Below are 27,601 nucleotides of genomic sequence, written 5' to 3'. Positions count from 1 at the left end.
AAAATAAAGTTCATCCACAGCATATAAATAGCCCTTCAGCCGATAATTGCAGCCTTATGCCAAAAAGTCACAGGACTCATGAGCATGCTTCCAGTTTACACTTTTAATATTTTTATTTTTGTTCTATTTTACCATGAAGGGCATGGAAAAAAATATTCTGTATCTGTAGCTTAAATTAATTCTGGGACTTTGACTTTGACGTTGTATTACATTACTGTTTACTTTCCATGAAATTGTCCATTAAGACTGGGATCAATTTTTCCACTGGAAGGTGCATCTTCTTGAGGAACAACATTAGGCAGTTTACTCATCATCACAACATGGAGCACAGCCAGTTACCACATTGTTCAAACTGAGTGCCAGCCAGGAATATCTTGCTTGTTTACTCCTGAGAGATCTTCTGATCATATCACGTTCATTTGGACAGACAAATGCAAGCAGCTTGATACAGCATCTTTACCTTGAATAAAGAAGGGTGCGTCTAGTCAACATTGAGTAGTGATGAAGTTTTTCAATGTTGAAAACTTATGAACTTATGAAAACATATTTTTTAGGAATTGAATGTTCTTAGAATATTTTACATGAATGCATTGGCAGTGAATTACACAAGTTCTGACACCACCATTTACTGTATTTATTGGCTGAAACCAGTAAATGATATAAATATATTTTATAATTGTCAGTAAATCTAAAAGAAACAGAATACATCCTATAGAAAGAAGTAAAAAACAAATGAAAACAAAAATGGGTGTTAATCTGTTTTCCTGTACAGTTCTTTATTTCACCCACAAACAGCACAATTAAGCTTTTAGGTCACCAATGATAAGTAGCACAGAAAGAAAACAAGACTTCTACATGTATTTTTCTCTGCTGAGCAGCAAGGTGAGGTTATCTTCATATGTGGCCCCAAGTGACTATTTGTAACTTGATTAATGGGCAAGCAGTGAACCTGAGAAAAAGGACAAGCTGCATGACAGCATATATCAACAGCTGCAACAACGAGGTGCATAGGTTACATATAGGATAACACACAGTGCCACTCACTCTCAGTATACTGTCACCCTCAAGGCAGAGCTATCTCAGCACCCCTAAGTATTTGCAACATAAATAAATGTCAATAAACTGACCTGTCTCAAGGTGTGGTGTGGTTACATAGTATAGAAACATGCACAAGAGTATGTTAAACAAACAACATTTTCACTCATGGATCCCAGAAAAATCCCAGACAAATTGAATGATCGAATGGAATTTGTGAGACCAACAAAAGCAGCAGGAAAACAAAGTAAATAGGCAGAGCCCTCTTTACCGGACCTTCACTTGACCTTAAGCTACTCTAATTGTCAAGGTCTAAAAAAAAGGTTTCTAATGGAATTGGGGTGCTTTTTTAAAGAAGGGGCAGAACACATAAACCTTCTCTAGACCTGTTATTACGCACATTCTTGCATAAATAAGAAGGTGCTTGTTGTGGAGGTCACGCAACAACCCAGAAAGGTGACTCCTTTGAGTGGGAAAAAAAGCAGGCTGTAAAAGTCCAAAGGCTACGAAAAGGGAGAAACACAACAGCTCTGTCTTCTAATGTGAATAAAGTCATTTTTTTCCTGCCTACTTCTTCTTTAATCGTTAGTGGAAATATCTCTTGAATCGTACGTGGGAAGGTTCAAGAGTAATGGAAAAAGAGAAAATAGATTTTTTTATACAAACCAAAGGATTTAGCTTGGTGTCCACTTTGCATCTGTGTGCCTTCACCCTCGCCTTACTGAGCTCAGAGGTTTCAGTGGCCTGGTAAGTCCCTCAGGCCCGGTCTCGTCGGACTCTTGATTGCCGACTGCTTCGTCCTGAACATCAAGGCACGGACAGGGCTAAGAAATGAAAGGGACGGGCCTTCGCAGAACAACAATTAGGCAGCTTTGACAGCTGAGTAATGGCTTCAGCTCTTCCTCTCTGTAATCCACCACGCTCACCCCGTTCACCTCCACCAATCTAAAATGGAAACAGATGGACACACAAGGCCTGAGAACTGTGGTAACTGAATCACTGAGTAACAGTTTAACATTATTAAACCTGCAGCAGCAACAGAGTAATTTAGCACTGCCAATGGCCCCCTGAGAAACATGAATCGTTGCACAGTGCGCAAATGATTTATAGAAACTTCCTTTGAAGCAAGTGCAAGAACAAAGTTATGGAAAGGGATTAAACAATCTTAATTCCCAAATGATTGTCAGGAAAAAAGCGTTCATATCATTTTAGCTTGTATTTTCTAGACCCATGGGGCAACGGCAAAGGCAAATTCCCTGAAAGGAATAAAAAACATTTTCTTTTTAATCTCATCAAATAAAGCGAAACGGTTGAGCTGCTGGTAGGAACTCTTCCACCGTTTTGTTTTGTGGCAGTACATTTTCTCGAAAGGAGATAGGATTTCATTATGCAAAACGTATGACTTTCTTTCCATAAAACATACAAGAAAGAAGGGGTTATGTAAAGCCTTACATAATATCCTTGCACTTGGTACTATATGTGTAGTACTCTATAGTACATTGTTGTTATTTCATCGGTTCATACACTTTTTGGTCAGAATCACGCTCTGTGTTTAAAGGGTTTCCTGTTATGCTGTCCTCTGCTGATTGTTACCATGGTAACCATTACAAAGGAAAATAACCACTCAGGAAGCATTGATTATTTTTGATCATGTGCGATTATTGTTCTTTGTGTTCTTCCAGGATTGTTAAAGATTTTAGGTGGTAGGTTGCAACTCCAAATCTTTAAATGTCACCCTTAGAAGGCCCTGCTGTATTACCTGTCATTCACGCAGAGTTTGGAATTTCCAACATCTACAACCACAAGTCCGCTCCCTTCTTTTAGCTGTACTCTGAAGCCATAAGTGCCAGCAGTCGCTGTCTCCTGAATAGCTAACAGCACTGCTGGGGGCTGATGGGATAGCAGCTGGCCCAACGTACAGCTCGTCATGTTGTCCCTGGCCTGTAAACAAACCATGGAAATGCAGGACAAGGCATAATGAAGCAGAAACAGAGTAGTCTACTCAAACATACCTTCTCCTCTTCTCCTGGGTTCTCTAATTTTTCAGTTGCTGTGTGTTTAATGGAATATATTCATGCCCTTAATTTATTCATTTTCAAGTAAAAGGAAGCATTGCTAACGCCCCTGGTGGCACATTAATGTTGTGGGCCCGTCAGATTCAGCATTTCTTTGTTTACTTGAAATGACTGTTTGTCATAAACCAGAAACCTTCTACAGCTCTTCTCTTCAAAGACGAGGTCATTTGAAACTTATGAAACTTCAGGCAAGAGCAAATTAACTGTGGTTCTGAACAAATTAACTGTGGTCTGGAATCAAGCACTTCGCGTTCAGTTGGCATTGTCTGTCAGTTAGTGTCGCGGGTGATGTTTTTCTAAGTCTGTCCTCAGTCTCCAGAATGATATGTGCTGAAATATTAACAACCACATTCTTAAAGCATTGGTATGAAAGCCACTGTTTCGCAGTCTTTTTAACCTAGGAGCAAGCTGATGCTTCCATGCAATGGGTCAAATTGTAACGGTGAAATGCAAACAAGCCTTTGCGCTCTCTACATAAAATGCAGTCATCTGTGCAAAAGATGTGTACACCACTACCTAGCTCATGTTGAAAAATCACTTGTTTCATCAATAATTTGGAAACACAAACGGCGAAAGTGAACATATGGTAGTGGGAGAGATAAGAACTCTTGTTTCTCAGAGAATACCACTTAAGCTGGGGTGCTTAAAATCTTCCAAATACTTAGGTCCAGAATTCCAGTGATTTTTATTTCCTCCCAAGCTGTGTGAACGCCTCCAAGCTATCAACATTTCTCCACATAGGTCACTGGGAAGGCTCCATTGAAACATAAAAGCAGGACCTGCTTTAGATCTCCATGAAAATAACTCTTTAAAAACACTAGTAATGCATATCACCTTCGTCTGAATTCCTTCCGATTATGAGTGTGCCTCTCTTGAAAGTCTATCTTAACTTAATGGTTAAGTTATTTATTCAAGGAGGCCATCGCTGGGGTAAATAGGAGCAGAATTCATAATCAATTCAAGGAGTTTAATTTTCAATTCACATTGATTTGATTGAACTGCAATTCAGAGTTTCACAATTAAAGCACAACAGATGTTGTTTTAGCGAGTGGCATGTAAGAAGAATCTGAGTGCCCCATGAAATATTGTTATGCATAAGCAGAATTGTTCAATATTTACTGTACGGGAAAATATTTAAGACTGATTGGATCTTTTCATTGATACTAAGCAAACAGATTTTTTTATCCATCCTTCCATCAATCTGATATTGGTAAGCCACTTATTTGTGATGTGAAGTGTCGCAATCAGGACACATTTTTAATTTTGGTTTCATAAATTGATTTTAATATTGTATGTTGAGTGCAGTAGTAAGATGTACATCTGTTGCTCATATTAGTTCATGTAAAATGGATCCCTTTTGTCTAAGCAGGGCTGTCTTCAAGAAATATCTGCCTATAGGCAGGAATGCACACAGATATCTACCTGTCTTTATGTGATCTATGTCAAAATCCAAAATGCCTCAAATGCACATGTGCCATAGAGGCAGAAATGTGGTGGTATATTTGCAGGTTATCAATCTGACTCCTTATCATTATAAAGAACTTAACTAATAACTAAGCAGGAAAAGGTCAAATGAATATACTGTATATATAAAGGTAAAGATTCCATGTATGGAAAAAAAGTTTTTGCCAAAATACAGCAGGCAAAAAATAAAATAATCATAAATAAAAAGTGGGGGAAATCCCCCAGTTTAATTTAAGTAGCTTGCAGCTGAGATTTATAAGTCAAATGGCCCAGTTAAGCTTATTTCCTCAGTATGTTTTTTTTCTTAAAGACTGTTTTATTAACGCTCTGATGGATCACAAAGACTAAGATTATGATGAAACATTTCCTTGTTGTCCTCAATAAAAAGCTGGTACCACCACCGAAAAAAAACAAAAAACAACGAGTGTCTGCTCTTTATTAGAAAGAAGACGAATGTCTGGCAAGGTTAGGCTGATCAGAATTATTTCTCAGGCTTTTTCTACTGTCTGACCTGTACGTTAACCTTGATTAGGTCACATGATAAATATTAACATTTGACTTTTCCCACAAACTTGGCACCTAAAAGTAGCTCAGGAGCTTGGCTGTGACACATGGATTTCAAAGCAAACTGCAAGTGTTCTTTGATAGCACCCCATACTTCGTCTGTGAGAGGATGAAAGTACTGAGTAAAATTCAGTGGGTGAGAAAGAATTTGATTTTGTGAAGAAATCTGGTTCAGGTCAGATTTTGTTTCTAGTGCAAACAGAAACGTCCGTTATTTTTTCATTACTTTTGCACAGAGAAAACAAAAGCGTTCTGATTATGATGATGTTAAAACATTAAGTTGACTTAAAAATATTATTTCGAATTTCAATAGTATTGCTAATTATATGTGCAGGTTTTCATCTGCACATTGAACTACATGATAATGTGTTTTTATTTCAAATTGGAAACCTCTAATGAAAACTCTGAAGCAAGCAACCAAATAAATCTGTTAGTGGAGGTATTGAAGTGATAAAGATAAGACATATACAATAGAGCTATGTTAGCTAGAAAGATATGCATATTCAAAGATTTTTTTGTTTATATTTTATTCTTTCAATCATGGTATACATGCAGTTTACCCAAGGTTTATTTAAATAGTATATTCAACCTTGTATTATGATAAAGGCAAAGAAATTAGGACTGTTTGTGGCTTTTTGGAACAAAGTCAGTTTTGTTCATTAAAGCTCACACATTAACATTAAAAGGTCACACATATCCCCACATTATGCTTAGGGAATACATCACTTGATAGCTGAGTGCAGCCTCAGGCCTGAACAGGAACTACCAACGCGTATTGGTTGAGCGCAATAAGAATTTACCTTGACTTTGCATATTTGATGTGCTGACTTCAAACGAGCCATCTGCTGATTCAGAAATATTATGTTGATCTCTTCCATAAAGATTTGGCAATCGAGTTTCATCTTGTCAAAAAGGTGCACTTCAATGGGGCTTCAACAAAAGACCAGAAGCACAGTGTGATAAATCATTCCTTCCAATTTCCAGTGTCCACCTACTGTTTTAACCAAGACCTTCACAAAGAGGGTAAAAAGCAATTAAACTTAAAATGTCAAAAACCCTCTTATTTCAATTTTCTTTAAAATAAATCTTTAGCTTTCGTGCAAAGAATGCACAGTAATTATGTTGTCAGCACCCTGATCGGGTAATAATATTATAAATTGACCTTTAAACTGCTACCAGCAAAAGAGATAATAACACTATCAGCTAAAACCGCTAAAGCGACATGATTTAAAGCTGTTTTAGTAATTGCATTACATAACGGTGTGTAATGGAGAAATAAGGGTGCACCTTTTCAGGCCCACTTGCAGCTAAATCTTGGATGTAAAAAAAATAAAGCGACCATTTAAAAAGAGTTCACCGTAAAAAATAAGACGTGCATTTTAAACTTTTGTGATAGTCAATGTGGTTTGTGTGATAAAGCTGATTAATCTTTATCAGATATATTGTTTCCTAATTTCCTGAATGCATTATAATTAATATATTTCTACCCTAAAAGTATCGTTATCTATTGTAAAAAGGTGTGACAAAACAAAAATCAGGAAACTGTGACAGAACAAGGCACTGTGGGTGAACTGTATGAGTCTGAAGGAATTTCTTTCCAGGAAACGTCCTATTGTGTTATCTCACTGAGAAATCTAGGTGCTTATTATTCAAGGGTCACAAAGATATAGCCAGGATATAATTTTTCAAAATTTGCTGACTCCTTCTATTTGTGTTCTCAGTTGATAAGGCAGGTACTGAACTTTCATATTTCTGCCTCTGCCTGTTCAGAGTGAAGATGTGCCCGTGGGACTCAATGGTCCCAGTCAGGGCTGCTTCATAAAATTACTCAGACATCAGAGTACATCTGATCCTTGGGCCTTTGGTGGTATGACATAGTTTTATTCATACTGTACAATCGGGGGAAGAATTTAAATTTATTCCTGGTGTTTCTCACAATTAAATGTAAGAACACATCAATGTGATAAACATAATGTTCGTCATTACGTTTGTATGGACTTGCACTTTCTGATTGCGGGTTATTCTGTAATTACATGGGAACTAAAAAATAAAGCAAATTTTTACATTAAACAAGATTAAACAGAGCTTTCATAATCTATATAACTGTAGGCTAAGAGGCTTTTTTAGATTTTTTTGAGTTAAGTCTCATTAACTGTTTTCTGTTATCCTTTCAACTAATAAACACATGGGTTTGTAAAAACTGCTTTAAAAAAACTTAATACTGACATACTATTTTGCCAGATGTAGAGATCACAACTGTTGTACACTCAACTAACATACAACTAAGTCTAAGTACAGTATGCTGACAATGCTCAATAAGCAAGATAAGGCTTGCTACTGTATGTAACCTTAATGGGGCTTATAATGTCTTCATACAAATTTTATGTCTAAATGCAGTAGTTTTTGTACTTTCTTTGTACAGTAAATGTGCCTTGAAGACAATTATTTGAATTTTCGCTGCCAATGGAATGCTCAGCAAAAACAAGCATGAGCACAGCCTGGATTCAAACTTATAATGTCAAGGTTTCACTTAAGTACATTATTGATAGTGATCCACAGTTATTTGTTTTTCTAGGTATTATTACATTTCTTTGGGAACTGGAATTGTTATGAACATATTTACCCACTTGTGTGTGCCCTGAGGCTACTCAGCCTTTGCCGCAAACCCCCGACAAGCAGCTCCTTTTCTGTTCGTTTCCGTTCTGTCTGTTGAAGCCCCACTACAGTGTCACCAAGGCACATTCCTTCGACATCAGCCTCAGCATCCGTGTCTCGTAGTTCCGCACAGAAAGAAGCCAGACTCTGGTGAAGTCCTTGAACCTAAGCAAAAGAGAAATGCCAGGCATGTGAAACTAAAACCAAGTGACACCTCTGTACAGTAATTGTGGATGGTAGCAGAACCGAGGCATGTTAACCAAACTACAGATTACAAAACCAAATGGTTGCACACTAATTTAGATAGATACTGTATTTAATGGTATATTGTATCATAAAATTGTTAAAAGGACAATAAGCTGAACTGAAAATACTAAGAATCGGTGCATATAAATTTACACTACATATGTGTATGCAATGCTGTATTGATACTAAATTGAAGATAAGCTAATGGAACAATGGGCATTTAGTTCTTATTCACTTTGGTATTACTGAAGACTGTTTGGGTTTTGAGTATACCAGTGCACCTGATAAATGACTTTCTGAAGTCTGTCCACTTGCTGGCTTAAATCTCTTCTCTTGTCTTCCTTGTTTTCGAGATCCATCTGCTGGTTTTGATTGCAGACAGAGTGGGAAGGATCAGCCTGTTCTCTGTTTTCTACTTTCGAGCTGATCTCTTCTGACCCACAGGATTTCATCAGCGTATTGTCCTATATGAGAATACAGAGCTCATTAAGTTACAGTCTTCCTTTGAATGAAATAATCATTCAGTCTGTCAAATTGTCTGCATGTACAGTAGCAATAATAAAAAGTACATATCTTTCCTTTTAGAGCAACATCCTATATAATTTTCTTTAGATAATTATTGAAAGGAGAACAGCTAAGTGTCAATTTTGACATTTCCTAATTGATCAACTCAGGTTTTTATGAATGCTTTGATGAAGGTTTGGATACCAAAATGCTGATAAAAAAACAACAAATATTTGTATATATTAAATATAGTTTCTACATATTAAATCTGATTGATATTAACATCCATCCATTTTCTAACCCCTTCCTCCATTTCAGGGTCACAGTGGAGCCAGACAGGTGGTGTTCGTGGGCCTGAGGCACTTTCACTCCGAAATTAGCAAAAAGAGGGGTAAACGCCAATTGAATTACGTCGGTTGACACGATGCACTTTAAACTATTCTAATGCTAAACCGCGTTATTGATTGAGTGAGTCGAGTGACCATCACTTCGGTACTTCTAGTTTCTAGAATAGCCGCTAGACAGGCGTGTTGTTTCAGCTCGTTTTTCGCGAGGCACTAGTGTTTCCCTCCTTTGTAGGCTCTAATGGGAAATCCGGCACTGGAGCCGGAATCTATATCAGCAAGCAGAAGGTGCAAGGCAGGGTACGCCCTGGACAGGGCACCAGTCCATCGCACGACACACACAAGCAAGTGCACACTCACACCAGGGCCAATGTTCCCAGGAGCCAATTAACCTACCAGTATGTCTCTGAGCTGTGGGAGAAAACTGGAGCACCTGAAGAAAATCCACACCAACTCAGGGAACACATACAGTAAAAACGCCACACAGATAGCACCCCTGGGCCAGAATTAAACTCAGACCCCTAGAGCTGCAAGGCAGCAATACTAACCCCTATGCCACTGTGCTGCCGTTGCTATTAACAAATCTTCTATGTGTGTGGATTCAGCTTGCATAAAAAGAAATTCACACTAGAAGCTCAGTCCAGGTACCAAAATAACACAATCATGTATGACGAACAAATTCATACAAAAGCTAATGTGGACTGTGGAATAACACAGTATAAACATGCCCTCTTAAATATTATAGGAAAAATGGAAAGTGAAGACATTGCATGTGAAGATCCAGTTCCAGAAAATCAAACAGGGATAATTGGAGGTACTGAAAGGAATCCATGTTTAGTTTGGATGCAACTCCTATTTGTTTCATTGTTGGTGGTCTGTGATGGTCAAGCTACAGTACATCATTACATAGTACTTCAGTCAGCAAGGCTGAAAATGAATCCTAAAGTTACATAAACTGTAAACCAATCTCAAACCTTGGAATCTGTCATTCTTTGTTTTTGTTTATCCACAGTATTTTTGTCAGCATGTTGCATGCTTGATGGTTCCAACTACTCAAGGTTTTGTCACTTCTTCGTTAGGGCTGTGGTTCAAATCTGGGCATTTACCAGGATATTTTTCATGTATTTGTGATTTATGTATTCTTTGCATGTTCCACTGCGCACAGGGTGAGAGGTACTGGGAGTTACATTACAATCCACCACACTACAGGAAAACAAGCCGTCCTTATAAACAAAAGGGTCAGACCCAAGTGCAAGTTGAGAATTGTGTGCTTTTCTCCTCATGTACCACCACATATACAGTAAATGCACTAACACTCTGTACTTATAGAGGTCACTGTAATCATGCTTCCCATCCACTACAATGTGAAAAGTTCAAAAAGGGGACCTTCCTTGCTCTATATTCCAAAATCAATAAGGTCTTTGTAGTATTATAATCACTTTTTAATATCCCTTCCTTCAAACACCATTTAGAATGTTAAAAATTGTTCTCAATCTTGGTCCTGAGGGACCTCTGTTTCTGCTAGTTTTAGTTCCAACAAAGCCATTAATCACCTGTACTAACTATAACTTTATGCAGTCTCTCATCAACTCTCATCAATCATCTCTCATTAATAGGTGACCAATTTATGGTGACCAGACAGAGGTTGATATGAAAATGTATCAGACAATCCCACAGTGTTTTTTCTTCTGTTTGTCCAACTGGTCACATTTCAGCATAGACTCTTGAATGAAATTCACTAATTAGTGCAGGGTTGATACCAGTTATGAATCACTCCTAGGTTTTTGAGAGCTGAAAGCAAATTTAAATTAGGCCTCAGAAAATGAAATCAATTAACCTGTGATTAATAAGTTGCCTGGAGCAAAAACCTGATAACAAAGGACTTCCCCAGGACCAGAACTGAGAATCCCTGCTGTAAGGATAATTAAAACGAAGAGAAGCTTGCTGAGCACTTGTTAATTACGAAGCAAAGTTCCCTGCAATCCTGTTTATTTGTATTCTAGGCATCATTGCCAGTAGCAATGATGAATGGAGAAAAATGTCTTTTGCCCATTAGGAAAGATGAGCGCCTTTTGAGGAAATCAGTTACCACATTTTTCCACTAACCATGATTGAAGCATAAATGCTGCAGTAACTATACAGGTAGTGAATCTCTGTTTAGATACAGGGATTTTTTTTTGACTCCACAGTACCAAACTGTACTGTATGTTGAATAAAAAATGTATAATAATAAAACACATAAACAAGTAGCATCCATCATTGGTCCTGGAATTGAAAACAAAACAAAAAGCAGGGAATATAAAATGTCTATTAACATAACCTACAGTGTCTATCTGCAGTGCTAAAATATCCTTACAGAGCACAATAATTGGAAATCCCCATAGAATAGTGTGTCTCACTTTTTGAGTTGCCACTATCCATTAATCTTTTTTCTAATTACTTCATTCAATTCAGGGTCTCCGGGGAGCTTGAGACTATCTTGGCAAGCAACAGGCGCAAGGCAGGGTGCTCCCTGGATAGAACGCTTGTCCATCGCAAGGCAGACAGACACAAACACAGACACACACTCACACCAGGGCCAGTTTTCCTAGAAGCCAATTAATCTATGAATGTCTTTAGATTGTGGGAGGAAACGCCGGCAAACACATACTGCACAAACTCCAAGTAGAAAGCACCCTAGGTCTGGAATAAACCCAGAGGCTGCAGGCCACAGAGCCCCAGGGCAAGAAGCAATGTTAAGCACTGTGTCTCCATCCCACATGCTTCTACTGTTCTTCACAACAGACATTAAACAGACTTCTAATTCCACTTTATCAGCTAAGTATCTAAGTAGTGAAACAGATGTAATATCTTACAAGAAACATCTTTTAGGTTTATGGTGTCAGTTAAGGGCATGCAGTAATTATAAATTATAGAAATTAATATTAAGTTTATTCGTTTTAATGGTACCTTTTTACACAAGAGCAGCTCCAAATGCGTCATTTCTGGATCTATCAAGTCACCAACCTGCCTGTCAGGTGGAAACTCATTTAGGACGCCTATATAAAAAAATAAAGGTGCTTTTTACTCCAATAAACTGTTTCAATTAATCATTAAAAGTAAAGAACAGCTATAAAAACAAATAAGTAAGGACAAAATATCAATATAATCATTAGGTACTTAAATACATACCGTAAGCGGAGTGATTAAACATTTTAAGGTTATTGTTTTCATATTGTTTGATAACAAGCTGACAAAAACTAACTACTGTACAATAAAGAACATCTACAACAGATAGAAAAACTCCAAATCTCTTCCACCCTCACTAAGCACAGCAATCTCACCCCATACTCCATGTATGTGGATCATTAAAAGTCAGCCGAAAATAAAAACCAGTATAAAAGAAAACAGATAAGAAGGGAGAAAGGAGACTTAGAAAAAAAAGAAAACAACAAAATCACAGCAGACATTTTGCAAGTTTTAGTACAATTTCCCAGTCTGGACAAAAAGTGTGGTTTCCAGTCTCTGGTCAGGCCATAGAAAGCTTCGAGAACAAATCATCCAAAAAGAAAAGGACCCTATCGCTTTTTTTGATATACACAATTTCTGGATAAACCTGTCAGGAATACACAGTGTGATTAACTCAGCTACAGTATATATTACATTTATGTACAGATTCAGTTCTGTAAATATTTACCTTCCTTGCTTTTTCCTGTCAAAGTATTTAGGCTGAAAAGATCTTTATTTTCAGCCACCCCCAGCATCTTCAGACAAGTCCCAATTACTTTTCCAACCATTGTTTCCTTAGGGAATCTGAGATGAACTTTCTGCTCAAGTGCTGAAATAGATAGTTTTGCCTTGCTAAGTAGATTACTAAAGTACTGCACAATGCCCATCACAAATATGATTTCATCAGCCTTTTTGCCAAGAGAATAGTCTCACTTTTTGCTTTTTTCCCCCACTAAATTTATTTCAAAGGTTACTTAAAAAATCCTTACTAATAGTAAAATAGGAGTATTTAATTGTATAACTATTCCGGCTTTTTAAAAAAAACCTATACACAAAATGAAAGCAAATATGAAAATGTTTAGCATGTTGCCAATACTGTATTCTAAGTAAATCCACCTTTAACCTCTGGTCAATCTACTGTAATCTAGTAGGCTACAGGTGTTTCAATGGGCATCATTCAATAATAAGACGTTTTTACCTTTTATAGTGAATTCCAACAGATGAGAATCCTTCTGTATATTGCTATTTAGTCCCTTTTCTCCTCTTTGACTAAAGAATATTAAAAACACATAGATTCAAAAATAATTATATATTTAAATATATTTCAATAAATAATGTCAAATGTGCTAAACTAGTGTGTAATAATTGGTTCTTCAGTAGATTGCATTGTATTGACTTAAAGGTACAGACGGGAAATAGCCCAGAAACAATTGTAACTCCATAGTTTTTTAATGACCATTTGGCCAATTATTTTCTCAGCAGCTTGTTGTCATACTGACTTAGCAGTGCTTCAGTTCAGACATATTTTTTTTTCCATGAAATCCACTGAAAGTCATCAGTAATCAATATCCACTTGTGGGAGATTCACATCAGTTATGGTTAAAATCATATTAATACTTTCACTGTACATGTTTACACTTGAATCGTGCCTCACCTCAATCTCATGCTTATTGAACAAAAGGGTGAGATCAACATAAATAATGCCCTCGGCTGGGCTGAGCTCTTGTTTACTTGTGAATCCAAATTATTTGTTTAATGTTCTAACTCACCTGAACTGAAACTGGCAAGGGATGGCTTTCGCGTTGTCCGAAAACTGCAGAGACTTTGCCTTGCTTAGATTAACTAATGCGGCTGTGAATTTTTCAACATTGTATGAGCCTATAGTCTCTACAAAACAGGCAATACATAGGCAAAGGGTTACTGAAAAGAACAGGTTGAAAAATTACATGGATCATCAATGCATAGCTCAATTGTGTTTTAGGGAGAGTACATTAAGGAAGTTAACACAGAAACAGTAATCCTAGTCTTGTCTTTCATGCAGTAAAAAAGAAATCTGCCATCATCTGTGTGGCAACTCATGCAGCATAATATGCATATGTAGTCATCAGCTTTCTTCCTGTGACAAAAAACAACAACACAATGCAATTGAAGTGCAGGATGGCATTAAGCAGTTTGCTTTTAGGTATAAGTATGCAGAATTAAATACATGTAATTCTTGGCATACAGTGTGGAATTGTTTTTAGAAAATCCTGTTACTGTTTATAAATCTGGTACTATCTGAATTCTTTATGGCAAATGAAACTTTTGATTGCCCTAGAGCTGAGACAGAAATCAACAACATCATTTCCTTTCTACCCAGTAGTGTATCCAGTTCCTGGGTGGTTGTATCCGGAGGATGAAGCTCACGGTACACAGCTGAGAGCAAACACTCTCTCTCCTCTGGGGTGGACACATGTAGAAGATCAAGAATCTCCAAATCAATAGAAGCGATGTGGGACCCTCGTAGATTGGCTCCTGTACAAATGTGAAAGCACAGCAACAGCAACAGCAACATTTAAACACTAAATGAAATACTACACACAATACGTAAGGGTGAATGATGGTCTTGTGCTATACATTTACTTCTGCAACTCAGAGATTTTTTATTTCTTCATAAACATACATAAAATATGCAGACTGATTTCTCTTTTTTCAATAAGACATGTTGAAGGCTTTTTATAAAAAGGCCCCTTTTCTCCTCATACCAATAATATTTGTTTTACTCCAAGGGGATGATCTGATGCCATTTGAATAACTTATGGATTACCTACAGCTTACAATACCAAGAATAGCAAGGAACAAATAATCAAAATTTTGGTCACGCAAAGCTTTCTTCACCATCTGCAAAGAGCACTTCTAGGCTGTCAAAAAATATAAAAAAAATCATAAGGATGACTTGACATTTTAACTTCATTCCCACAAAGTCAGTTATGGGAGAAATCTACTCAGTCTTTTTAAGTAACAACAGCTGGAAAATATGAAGGCAATAAGTGCAGTTGCCAATTTTGTACTTAGAGATGAGAGGCCAGTGTGACTAGATGAAGAGGCAGTTTCCTTTCCGGGCTTTTCTGTTCATTTACAGTTCGACAACACAATGATTGTAATACTAATACTTTTAAAGTAAGTATCACCATACAGTACGAAACATCAGATTTGTGTTCAATGTGTCTTCAAGCACACTGTTTTGCATCAGAATCTGGAAAACTGAAAAACTGGAAAACTGACCAGGAAAACTTTCAGGAAAACTGACAAAAAGTGGCAAATTTTTTGTAGACAAATATACAGTACACCAAAATAAGCAATGAATGAGTTCCTTCTTCATGACAGATGCACTCTCAAAGGTTCCCATGTTGCTGAATAACTGTATACTACTTTAACATGTACAGTATTATAAAGACATCACTATGCAAACAAATTCTACATGGTTGTGAAAAATCTAAGAATTTCCCATGGTTGTTGTTTGAAATTTGGTTATTAATGGCAGTCTAACTGTAGTGCCAAGTATTTTATATAAATACAAAAAGAGATTGGTCTTGTAACAGCACAGAGCTTGCATGTTGAAAGAAGAATGAATAAAAACCCTTAAGAGCATAAGTCATTTTTGCATACATAAAATTTGTTTTGGGGAAAGCTGATGTTCTGATGTGTACTAGCCTCTAGTCAAAAAATGAGCAAGCTGTAACTGGTTAAAACTAATGAATAAAAGAAGACAGTTTATGCAGACTTCAATGGTTTGTTCTGGTATTGTAAATTAAGTCAACAAAAAAAAATGGGTCTAAAGTCACGTGTAGTTTTGACACAGTGTGTTAAAAAAGGGGGTTGGTGAGAGTTTCGAGACGTCATTTGGTACATTACCTCTGATAAAGGGAATGTATTTCTGCAGCCCAAGCTTGGTAAACCACCAGCAGGTCTCCTCTGTGTTGAGTTCCCCCAGTGCCTTGGCTTTCTTCCCAGGAGAACAAAGCTTCACAAGCACACAGAGTGAGATAAATACATACTGTAGGTACTGAAAACAAAACAGCCTATTGACAGCTTCCTCTTACAAGAGAATTATATGAAGGTCATGGTGAGGTGGGTTATTATTACTATTATTCATACTTGTCAGATTATAAAGGTTGTCAGAATACCACTATGTAACCGGAAAAATAAAAAGGTTAAAAGATAAAAAAACACACTCCATATTATACCTGACTTTAAGCTCCTTAATTTCCCACATGGAAATCTAAGCTGCATGATTATTATACCTTTATAAATAATTGATTTGTTTATAAAGAGAATTTATCAATAACCTCTAGTAAATCATGATATATCATGATATGTATGTAAAAGAAGTATTTTTATAAACTTACATTAACTCACTCTCCAGTACAAAGTAGTATTTATTTGGACAATATACTGCCTTAGTAACATATTACAATTACTTATTTACACTTAGCTATCGAATAACTACATTATTATGTACACAGCAACTTATATTTTATATCCAGTTTGGAGAAAAAAAACAAATTATTTTCTCTTGTTAACATTTTTGCAGATGTTACTGAGTCATTAATGGTTTATTACATATGCTAGAAAATATTATGTCAAGTCTATTCAAATTGGTCTGAATGTTTATGATGTGTCAATGGTCTCTGAAGCTCAAATGTACTTAAAAGGGAATCTTTTTGAGTGGTTTTACTAGTTGATCTTACCTGTCCAGAATAAATCCCATCCTGATCTTTTGCCTGAGGAATGTACGATGCTATAAAAAACAAAACAGTGTTCTGGATTTGTGAAATGTCTTGCATTATTTGAAATGAAAGTTTAACTGTGTTTTGTTTTGTTTATTTGTCATTTTACCATACCGAAAAGACTGATCTTGAAACTCAGTGTTGAAATTATATGTTATTGCTCCATAGTGTTCCAGTGCACTAGGGAGAAGGTTAAGAGCCCATCTGATCTGGATAGATCAATAACAGTAAAAGAAATACAAAGTCACAGATACAGTATGTGGAATTGCAAATACATGTTACAACTGCACTGGGCCTTACAGGCACAGCCTGGCTGAGAACAGCCAATAAAACTTCACCAGCATGTGTTTTGGAGGTGGGATGAAGCCAGGACACCAGGCAATACACACAGATAAATGTCAAAGGGAGGAATCAAACCCGGCACTCTGAAGCTGGAAGGCAGCATGATTTATACCAGACTCCACACCACCCTAGTGTATACACAAATAACAGTTGCTAGCACCTGTAAAAACTGTATCCTAGGAAAAAAAAAACATACAAGATAAACACACAAATAAAGGAAAACTGCTTAGTCTGTCGTGCCTGCTTAAAAGTGCAGGTTGAAAAGGCAAGACATGAAACAATACTAACGCTCACTGTGATCAGAATTGGCTCACTGTCAGATCTCCTCTAGGTGATGCTGGGGAGGGGTAACAGGAGAAAGGGAACATGACACTTTTGTCTGGACTCCGGATCCCTGTGCCAGCCACAGCCAGGCAGGATGCAGCTGTGAGGACCCACCAAGTCTCTTACAGAGCCTTGTTAACTGCTGGAGCGCAGGAGAGGCAGGGGCAGACACAAAGGTCATTAATAAATGGGGTGTCGGAAATTAAAAACAGATTTGGCCTATATGGGAGATCCTGGCAACAGCATTGCTAGCACAGGAGCATCTGGCTACAACTCAGCTTGAAGGAGCCAAGCATTACAATAAGGGAAGTAATATGTGCTACACCCAAAGAACAGCCCAGCTTGTTCTTCTGTGAACTAGTGCCACTCAGATGCAATTAGGACAGCTAGCATAACAGTTACTGGACAATAACACAACAATTACAGCTGCAGAGTTTTTTGTTCTGTAACAGAATACACAGAAATGGGAAATAAGGTAAATTTCCCACAGCACCTTCCTAACAAGCCCCTAGCCTTGACCCATCACCTTTTAACAACAATAAAATGCCTTCACTCCACCCCTCTGCCCAGGGGCTCCCTTCCTGAAATGAGCCAGCCAGTAACAGCGTCCCAAGACTGTTCACCAAAAATGGGATTGTTGATTTTCTCTAAGAAAGCCTTTAAATGATCTGGACACAAGTCAGATCTGAGCTCATGTCGTTTATAAGCACTAGCCTACAATCCTACCAACTGCTCTGTATCCCCACAAGATTCCAGGAGGAGACAGTGCCATATTATTGCAGTATCTCTCCAAGAAGCAAGGAAAGGCTCCTGAAAATTCAGAATGCCAATGATATTTGTTCTGATACATATCTGCTGCTTAAATGAGAACACCAAGAGGCAAGATACCGAAGTTACTTTTCATAGTTCTTACCCACAGTTACCCGTCGTTGTCGTGGCGATCCTTCCTCTTCTGGCCTGGACTCTCTACCTTTTCTAAGCATCTCAAAAGTCTGACTTCTTGACACAACATCTCCCAAACTGCACGTTCTAGCTGCTGGTTTCTAAAGAAAACCATAGTATGCAAAGATGGGTTAGGGTTTTGAACAGTTTTCAACAGCACTACAGTATTATAGCATCAGTAATGGCTTTATAAACTGATATTTTATACAGTATGTACTGTATATATGCATTAGGAAAAAGTAATACATGTCCTTATACCCTTCTTGCTTTTTTTAACACTGACTTTAATCCAAACCAGACTCTTTCCAAATATTTATGCTGATCTTTATTGCTGTCTCTTAGAATGATTTCTAACATATCACTAGGCCAAATTTTGATTAGAAAATGTAAAAATAAAGTTTTTGGTAAACAGAGGTTTCTATTTAAAAAATTTCAAATTGGAAAAAAAGTTGAGCACAGACAGACAGTAAAGCACACAGTTGTGTGGCTGGAGCCCTTACTCAACCAAGGAAAATGCTTGTCTTACTCGTAGGCAAAGCAAAGGGTCCATCTTAGTGCTGAGGGGAAGCAGTCTCAGCTCGGCCTTCAGTAACTCATGGGTCTTTGGGTCTTTGCTGTTCAAGTCATCTGTAGGAAAAATGCATAATAATATGAACAGATCATTTCCTATACATGTACCAAAGGGACACTAATGGGAAATGTTTCCCTTTGCTCTGGAGTATTTAGTGCTGCAGGCTGGGTGCCCTGCAGACTCCTACTGAATTATGATACTGTCTGCTTAAATCCCTCAGACCCTTCTGAGATAAACTTCAGGCTTGTATATTTTTATTCTTATAGGAACAATTAAATGGAGCAGGAGCTGAATGTCAGAATCGGGAAGCTTGGGTTTTCAGATTTCAAATGTAACACAAAAGGTAAAGTAATTGAAATGATTGAAAAAGCAAACAAAAAACATCATTTAAAAAACAACTTATTTGGCTCAGTTTATTCAGAGAAAAAGACCACAAGGAAGAAAGCAAGCTTAGCCAGGCAAAATATTCACACAATCGCATTATATTTATGTCAATACCTTTTTGCGGCCTACACCATAACCCACATAACGCACTGTTCTCTCTTGGGACCAAAGCCATCAATTACACTGCCTTTTCTCATATTCTGTCGCTCGGTCACTAAGCCATGACTACCCTTACACTGCAGATATTGTAGGTGACACATGAGGATCACTGACTTGCACATTAGCCTTTTGGTAGTGGCACAACATTTGACAAAGCATTTTTCCCATGGAGAACGGAATCAAATATTCATACAGCAAACAAAACAAAGGGGATTCACATGTTAAAAGGAATATAATTTTTAAAGCCAAAAACAAACACAAATAATACTGTCATAGGCTGGGCATCTCTCATTGAACTTTTTTATATTTAGCAATTTGAATAACTCCAATAGCTAGCATATCAGTATATATAAGATATACTTAGATAAATATTAGTTTATCTTAGAATTCTCATTTTTACAAATAAAAACATTGTACAAAAACCTTTTTAATCATTAAGTAATGTACAATTTAAGCCTTTAAGTTGGAGAATTACTCTAGAATGAAAGACGAAACACAGGACTAATTGTGTTTTATATTACTTTTATAACACAAAATTGTTACCATTCTGATTTTTGGTGTATAACGTGTCAGGGATGAACAAGACGAACAGGATGAACAAATTTACTGCATCTTTATTTCTAGAACTTGCTAGAAAAACGAGTTTTAAAATTAAATACACCTTCAATTAAATACAAATTTGAGACAAGATACTTAAATAAGTCTTTTTAAGCTTTCCTCCAAGCCAGCTATTTTTTCAACAGTTTTCTGTGAAACAAGCATAAAAAATAAAAGACCTTTTGACTTGTTTGTAAAACTGTATTGGGTATCATATACCAAACACATGGTTTGCATTTTGAAGCTGATTTTTAAAAAGCACTGTTTGACATCATGAGTAATTTACATTACACAGATAAGAAGTATAATTGGTTTAACTTGTCAGCTGTGGAATTTTGTATACTCTTTAGAGAAAGCAGACTCTTTCACTACATGTGCATGTGATGTCCTCCAATGAAACTGTGGGGGTTTGTTAAGTGCTATTCTAAATAGCAAAAATAAAGCCAAAGCTTTAGCTGATCAGTACTAAAACTCCTTTTCATGACACTCAGTATTTCATTCACATAAAAAAACAATTCACATATATTTTGTGTCCTGCTTTTACCATTTTTAAACTTGATTTGATTAGGACTAATTCTTTGAGGATGTTCAAACTTCACCTGAGTTATCCAGCGCATCTAAATGGACTTCCAAATTCACATTATTCATGTAATCAACATATTAATCACAATGAAATTTTAACAATGAAATTGTAGCATTTTTTTCATCATTCATTATTTTGGTCACTTACTGTACAATCTGACAAAGAATTATTTCATTGGAAGTGTTGAGGCAGCATTTATTCATCCATTTTAATTTGTCATCTTTTATCTCTTTAACAGCTTTAAAGCAGAGCTCAATGTGAGGATGTGAGTAATGGAAAAAATACATCACTCTGTCAATGCACGTACAGTATATTTTTAGAAAAAGGAAGTGATATAATGAGCATTCTTACAGGCCTGCTTTTTGGGCACTCTGTAATAGAGCTCCCTGGATGATGGTGAACTTCACCTCCATATTCGCCTATCCTCTATAATGGATAGTGGAATCTCCTAGCCCATCACTCAGGTGTTATAAGGTTCTTTAGACCCCTCCAGCTGCAGGACCTCTGTTGACTTTGCTGCCAGCCACTATATGCAAGGGTTCGGGCACACCGATCCCCACTGGAGAGATTGGTGTGATGGACAGGTCTATCTCTGGAAGGAAACACTAGGTTGTCTTCACAACCCTCCATGAAAAGAAATGTGATCACTCTGGAGGTTCTGGGTTGCTCTCAGCTATTCTCTGGTTACAGCCAAAAACTGGCGTGGATTAAGCCACTTCAGCCCCGTTCTTTTCAGACAAAGAAGAACAGACCAGGGTGACATGGTAGGATCCATATGGACGGATTTGGCATACTAGCTCAGCATAGGTCAGTCAGCAAAGGTCACGCAGAACTTCCCTATTGGTGGTGACTGCATTCCTATTCAGGGAACCATGGTTGTTAAGAGAAGACAGCCTTTAATTAGGAGGTACCGTAGACACTTTTCAGCATAGTGAGGCTGTTCAGCACACAACACGGGCATTGTTGTTTCTGGCTAATGCCTGGTTGCTTCATTACATCTAGCATTTGAGTTTGATTCATAACAGTATTTGAGTTTTACAATGGTCTTGTTTTACACTCATTGCATTTGGGAACTTACTAAGGATCACCTGAGCCTGCAACCCTTTCTCCTAATTCTAATGCAAATTCCTCTATTTCATTCCCCCACTCCTAGTTTTTAGAAATGTCTACATCACGGGCTGAAGGCTGTAATACAGAACAGTAATTGTGATGTGCCAGTGAATTTCCTGAACAGTCCAGTGCACTACTTAGGCGACAGGGTCAGGTTTTCTTTCCTCTCCCAAGGCTGTGGTGCTGCAGACGATAGTCGTTCCACCGAAACTGAACTGGCATCAAGCCCCTTTGCTCTCAAAAGGCTGTTTTCATTAGGTTATTTTATAACAGGTTTTGTAATGATAAGAGCGTAAAGTTCATCATTTATGTATGTAGGAACAAGTAAAGGTTAATTCTACACTGAAAAGTAAAAAGAAAAAGTACAGAGAAGAAACACAATGCTTCAACTGCAGAGGCCTTTTCAGATGTTTATACAGAGTATTATTGATGTACAGTAAGTGAAACACCTGTGTGTGTTCCATACCTGGATTTGCTCTCCATGCATGTTTCTAAACAATGTGCAAGGGAGCACCTCAAGCTTAAAGCTAAGTCGTGACATATGACACAAAAGAAAGGAGGACATGGTGTGGAGTCTTGAAGCTATGGTCCTTTAAAAACTGGGCCACAGTGTTCTGACTTCTGTAGGCTTCTCCCAATAACTTGAGACCCCGAAATGACATGGAGTAATGTCATTGGACTGTTAATGTACGTGCATAGTGAGACTGTTCAGCACACAACACTGGCGTTGTTAAAATGTAAACACTGTAAAAATGTTAAAATTGTAACGTGATGTTTTGTTACTGTTGTTTGATTGTGTTTGTGGGGACATCTCACATTTGCAAACTGTGCTCAAACTTCTTCAAAAATGTTGATGAACTGAACCTAAAGTATAAGTTGAAATTAATAATAAACTAAATAATAATCCTTTTAACAAATTAAAAACACAAAACTAAAAATATATCTGTTGATTGTCTTGTCTGGATATTTTATCTGGATATCTTGCTTTTTTTTAAATACTTTTATTTATTTAAACTTTCAAAAAGTCCTTTAACATGAAGCCTAATCTTTAACAGTAGCAAAAATTCATCTTGATCTTTAACAACATAATCTGTTATCACAAGCACTATTTTATTAGTTTTCATGTTAAAATATCACATCTTAAAGGTCTGCGAAATGTAAGAACCCCTTTCTAGAAGTATGTTCGTTTACATACATTTCTGCAATTAGGAAAAAAATAAACTAGTGTTCTAGTACTGGATTGTGTTATTTTCTATTCCTTAATACACTTACTATTTCTGTAACAAGGGTAAACACAGTATTTACTGATACTGGACCAACTTTAAAAAAATAAGTTTATCACAAAAGCGTTTTTGGTAGTCATCGAAACTTTTCTGTTTATTTTTTACAGCAAGACTCTTGGTCAGGAATTTTCCCAAACAGATCCGGGGGTTTGGCACTTAAACATGGGCCACAGGAATCCTAGAGTTGGCGATCAGTAATGTTGCTTTGCATTAAGAGGTTTATAGCAAACATGAGGAGACAGAGTATGATGGTAGTTTCCGTGTAGTCTATGCAAGCTTTATTTTCCATTAGTGAGGAAAACTACTGTAATGGAGAGAAAAGCTAGCTAAGACCTATTTACAATTCCACCAAAAATGGGGGGACTGAGTTTTCCTTTTGGCAGGGATGCCAGACAGTGACAGATCTCAATTATATTTGTGCCAGTGTTTGTTTTCATTATTAAATGAACTTAAAGTCATCGGTGTTCTGTACAGTATTTATTCTTATTATGATTAGAGATGATATAGAGACTTCTTAGACTATAAGTGGAAACAACAATCGTTTTTTTTGGACCAAGACTCAGTGAGCATATTATTCATTAACCTTTGTGCATTATTTGGAATGTAGCCGCATTTTAAGGCAGTTTTGTGAGATTGATTTTCATGGATAATATTCCCAAGATGGTAATCAAACTTCAGCAAAATGTGAAATGCCTAAGACAAGTCTACAGAACAATACAATTTATTCTGTTTCTATGGCAGCATATGAAAAGGAAAAGTTAAATGGCAGTCTGTACAACAAAAAGCATGTTTAATGCCCTCATTTCAAATTATCTCAACGGTACCTTAATTATATAATGAAAATGTCATTTTCACAGTGGGTGCTATGATTCATATACTGTAATGCCCTATCAGAAGACTCACATATAAAGAAAAGAGAAACCTGTTCATTTAATGTGACAATTGCAATGTCAAACGTGCACATACAAATTCAAAAGAGCTAGAAATTAGTTCGAGGGAACAGACAGAGAAAGGCTGAGAAGGGAAGGAAGAAAAAGAAAGCTGACTTCATTCTGCGAAATAATTTATTTGGCTGTTATTTCATTTTCCTATTAATAGCCCCATTTCTTTATACCCCCTTCTCATGAAAGACAAAAAGTGAGCCCAACTGTGCGATTCTATCTCCTTTTTAAAGCTAGCTTTTCATGTGGAGGATGAATAGAGACTGCATAGCTAGTGCATTTGGGACCTGAATTTGATTCCTGGGAATGGTGCATTCAGTGGCACTGGGGGATTTGAGGCACAATGACCAGAAAGGGAGTCAAATGCCATCACACAGGTTGATTATAAAGACCAGCTATTACATGACATACATCTGAGCTCTATGTCCCACATGTCAAGGAGGTGACTTTAATTTCTGTCCTGTTTTCATAGTTTAATTTAAATAGCAGTGCCTGTCTGCTAACTAAAAACAAACCAAAAAGTTGTTTTTTTTCTTCGCTTCATTTTTCTTAAATATGTTTGGTTTTTGGGTGAATAAAGGGGCTTTTAAGAACTGGCTGGCTGCCTTTGAGCCTAAAGCTATGGTACCTGATACTGCAGTTTTGCGTCTCAGCCTCCCAGCCTATCTCTGTGAACAGCAGGGCATAAATTCACTCGCCAAACAATAGTGAACATCAAGAGATAGAAGCAGAGTCTGCGCTTTTGAAAAAGTCCTGACTGACAGCTCTAGTGAGATCAAAGGGCTTTGAAATTTGCCAAGTATTTATAATTAAAATGCTAATAGTGGTTGATACCAGACTTGAAGTTCTGCAGGTGAGAGAGCAGTGATACACCTCTTTTTTTTTGGTCAGTGAAAACCATGGGTATTTGTCGGCTTCAACTTTCATGTCTTGTTAGGTTACACTAGCAATTTGATAGCCAGGAAAATGAGTCTGAAATAAATATAATGACAACAAATTAAGTTGCTGTCCATATTGGAAAAAATAAAGCATCTTAGTGCTAGGGTCTCTTCTTCCATAAATGAAAAATACTGTACGACGAAATCTTGTCTCAGCATAGACCATAACTTTGGGGAGACTGTGCCCAGACTTAGTCAATGGAGAGATTAAAGCCTTCTGAAAAACCACAGAAGTTGTTTGAATCATAAATTACTATTAACTTTTGTCCTCTTATAATTTTGGAATACACGATTCTTAAACCAGCTCATCTTTATCATCACAATGCTGGTATCACTATGTCTGAAAGATGAGAACCAAGCTGTAAAAAAGCATACTCCATGAAAGCCACCTGCTGCTTTTATTTTATTCACTATAAAAAAATTAAGCTAAATAAAATTATTTTTAATTTCAATCTAACCAATCAGAATATAGATAGTGTGTCGATCTGGCCAATTACAACAATGATCACAAGGCATTCTAGCGAATCAGAAGTGAGAAAGAGTATTTAAACAGATACACATCCAAGAAGAAGAGAAGAGGACGGGAGTAGTACGAACATTTCACTATTTCATAAGAACATAAGAAGAAATGTTGCAAATGAGAGGGAGCCATTTAAATCATCCAGCTCATTTGGTTGCTAGCTACCAATAAATCTGATTATATAATTCTGCTATTTATTCAAAGAAGTCAGTTTATCAAATTCAATTTCAAGATGTGGTGCTGTGCACCACTTGAAATTTAATCTATGTTGTGATGTAAATCAGAGATTTCACAAGTTACTGTGTACATTTGACTTGTATTGTGGTTTGAAATGCACTCATCAATGCTGATTCTTTCTAACTCCAAAATATGAAAATAGGGTTGCAGTTCCCCTTTAAGAAGCTGGACGCTGCATTACACGTAATGTACTGTATCTTCACCACTTCAATTGTCCATTAACAGACATAGGCCAATAAGTCTCTGACTACTGGTGCTCAAATAACTTACTTGAAAGTTAAGAAAAGGATCTGAATTTTTCACATTTGTGTAAATATTTCATTTTTCTTACAAACATAATATGTTTTGTATGCATTCTTCTATACAATCAATTGTTGCCTTTTTAATCATCAGTCTGGTTTCAGTTTGCCTGCAGAGGATTATTTATTTTTTGAGAAATCTGTCACTTTTCACAGATAAAAAGATTTGTCTCCTTTCCAGTATATGTACTGTATGGTTTTAACCAAATATTTATAATTAGGAGTGCAGATATTTGACTGTGTATTGACTGAGGCCTGAAACCTGATCCAACTGAACATAGCAGTTACTAAATAGTAGTTTTTTCTGTGATGTTTGTTTCATTTTGGTTAATAAATAGTTTTTTAACTACAGACGGTTTTCTTTGCCAAATAGTTCACAAAAAAAGAAAAGAAACCGCTTGGCATCACTCAGAATTCCTGAAAATTGGAAGTGTTTTAGTTTTTAAAATATCGATAATTTGCTTCTACATAAACTGGTGTCAGAGCTGAGTATTTGAGTATCTGCCAAACCAAAATGCCAGAATTCTTCAGCCACTTTGCTGCAGATCTGCTTGTGTGTTTAGGATCACTGTCTTGCTGCATGACCCACTTTCGGCTCAGATTCAGCTGATGAATGGATGGCCTGACGTGCTCCCCCAGAATATGCTGATATAACACCAAAGTCATAGTTCCATCAGTGACAAGTTGTCCGGGTTGTGAGGCATCAAAGTAGCCCAAAACCACAATACCCCCACCACCCCACTTGGTGGTTAGGATTATATCTTTTGTTGGAAGGCATTTTGGGCTGACCAAGTCGAAGTGCAGAACCAAACCCCACTGAAATATTATGGCAGGACCTAAAGCCAAGTTTTCATGCAAGTAAACCCTCAAACGACACTGAATAACCAGAGGAAGTGTGTAACAAGCTATGAAGCCATATTGTTGAAGACAATATCTTTATATCTTTCAAGTAACATCTGGATGAGATCCTTAGAACAACTACCAAACAGGCTAGACAGACTGAACGGCCTTGAACGGTTATAAATGTTCTTATGCTGTCATGACTTGAAACAGTTCTAGAAAAAATGGGCCAAAATTCCTTTAACCAGATGCTAGAAACAGGACAGTTACAGTAAAATCATTTTGTTAATTAAATAATCTAAATACATCTGATGTCTTTGTGTGTTACTTCAGTTAATCTTTTGTCTCATCACATTAAAGGTCTAAAAAATAATAAAGAATAAAAAAGAATATGAACAAACTTAGAGGTTCACTGAATTTTCCTTAGCGCTGTAGAGTACAGAAATTGTATCTACAGTATGTAATTTTTAATAATAATGGTTAATAATACAAAGAATTATACTATAATCAAGGGTAATCAGTACGTTTTGCTAAACTGGCATCTGGTGAAGATGCAACATTTGCTAATTGACATATTAAAGGCATATATTTAGTTGTAAGATAAGCACAAGAAATGCAAAACACTACTCATACTGCAATACTGCAATACTATGTACTGAAAGACATATTTAAGTACTTTAGGATATGTGTGATAATGTATGGCAAGGTTAGAAGGAAATGTTTTAATGCAGTACAGTAGATGCCTTTATACAATCCTACTACATTACAAAACAACTTACCAAGATTCTGTTCTGTAAACTGGAGCAAATTTATTCCGGCATTGAAGCTTCCTGGAATAAATGGTGATAAAAGCAAACAATAAAACATAGGTTGCTTGAATTTGTTTC

The 27,601-nt window shown here is 36.8% G+C and overlaps 1 protein-coding gene across 1 annotated transcript; it reads right to left on the bottom strand.

The window, feature by feature from the left end:
• Window positions 1-770: 770 nt before the first annotated feature.
• On the bottom strand, window positions 771-27,601 carry LOC107079347 (uncharacterized). Its single transcript, XM_015362727.2, has 15 exons — window positions 27,494-27,601; window positions 18,779-18,879; window positions 18,224-18,353; window positions 16,606-16,655; window positions 15,770-15,878; window positions 14,231-14,389; window positions 13,645-13,762; window positions 13,074-13,144; window positions 12,564-12,704; window positions 11,837-11,925; window positions 8,321-8,503; window positions 7,762-7,958; window positions 5,939-6,068; window positions 2,795-2,976; window positions 771-1,980 (listed from the first exon to the last, which is right to left on the bottom strand). The coding sequence occupies exons 1-15, from the start codon at window positions 27,579-27,581 to the stop codon at window positions 1,860-1,862; spliced, it is 1,869 nt and encodes a 622-aa protein (XP_015218213.2). The 5' UTR covers window positions 27,582-27,601; the 3' UTR covers window positions 771-1,859.

Source organism: Lepisosteus oculatus, chromosome 17 (assembly GCF_040954835.1).
Source record: "Lepisosteus oculatus isolate fLepOcu1 chromosome 17, fLepOcu1.hap2, whole genome shotgun sequence".
NCBI lineage: Eukaryota > Metazoa > Chordata > Actinopteri > Semionotiformes > Lepisosteidae > Lepisosteus > Lepisosteus oculatus.
Note: the sequence above shows the minus strand (reverse complement) of the source record. Positions and strands in the feature narration are given on the sequence as shown.

What these genes read in the sequence shown, in the direction of transcription:
- LOC107079347 (XM_015362727.2), bottom strand. Translation starts at nt 27,581, where the DNA reads ATGTTTTATTGTTTGCTTTTATCACCATTTATTCCAGGAAGCTTCAAT. An exon ending in GTTGGAATTCACTATAAAAG is followed by an intron (nt 12,705 to 13,073) that starts GTAAAAACGTCT and finishes TATCTATTTCAG; the next exon opens with CACTTGAGCAGAAAGTTCAT. An exon ending in TTCAGAAAGTCATTTATCAG is followed by an intron (nt 7,959 to 8,320) that starts GTGCACTGGTAT and finishes TCTTTTGCTTAG; the next exon opens with GTTCAAGGACTTCACCAGAG.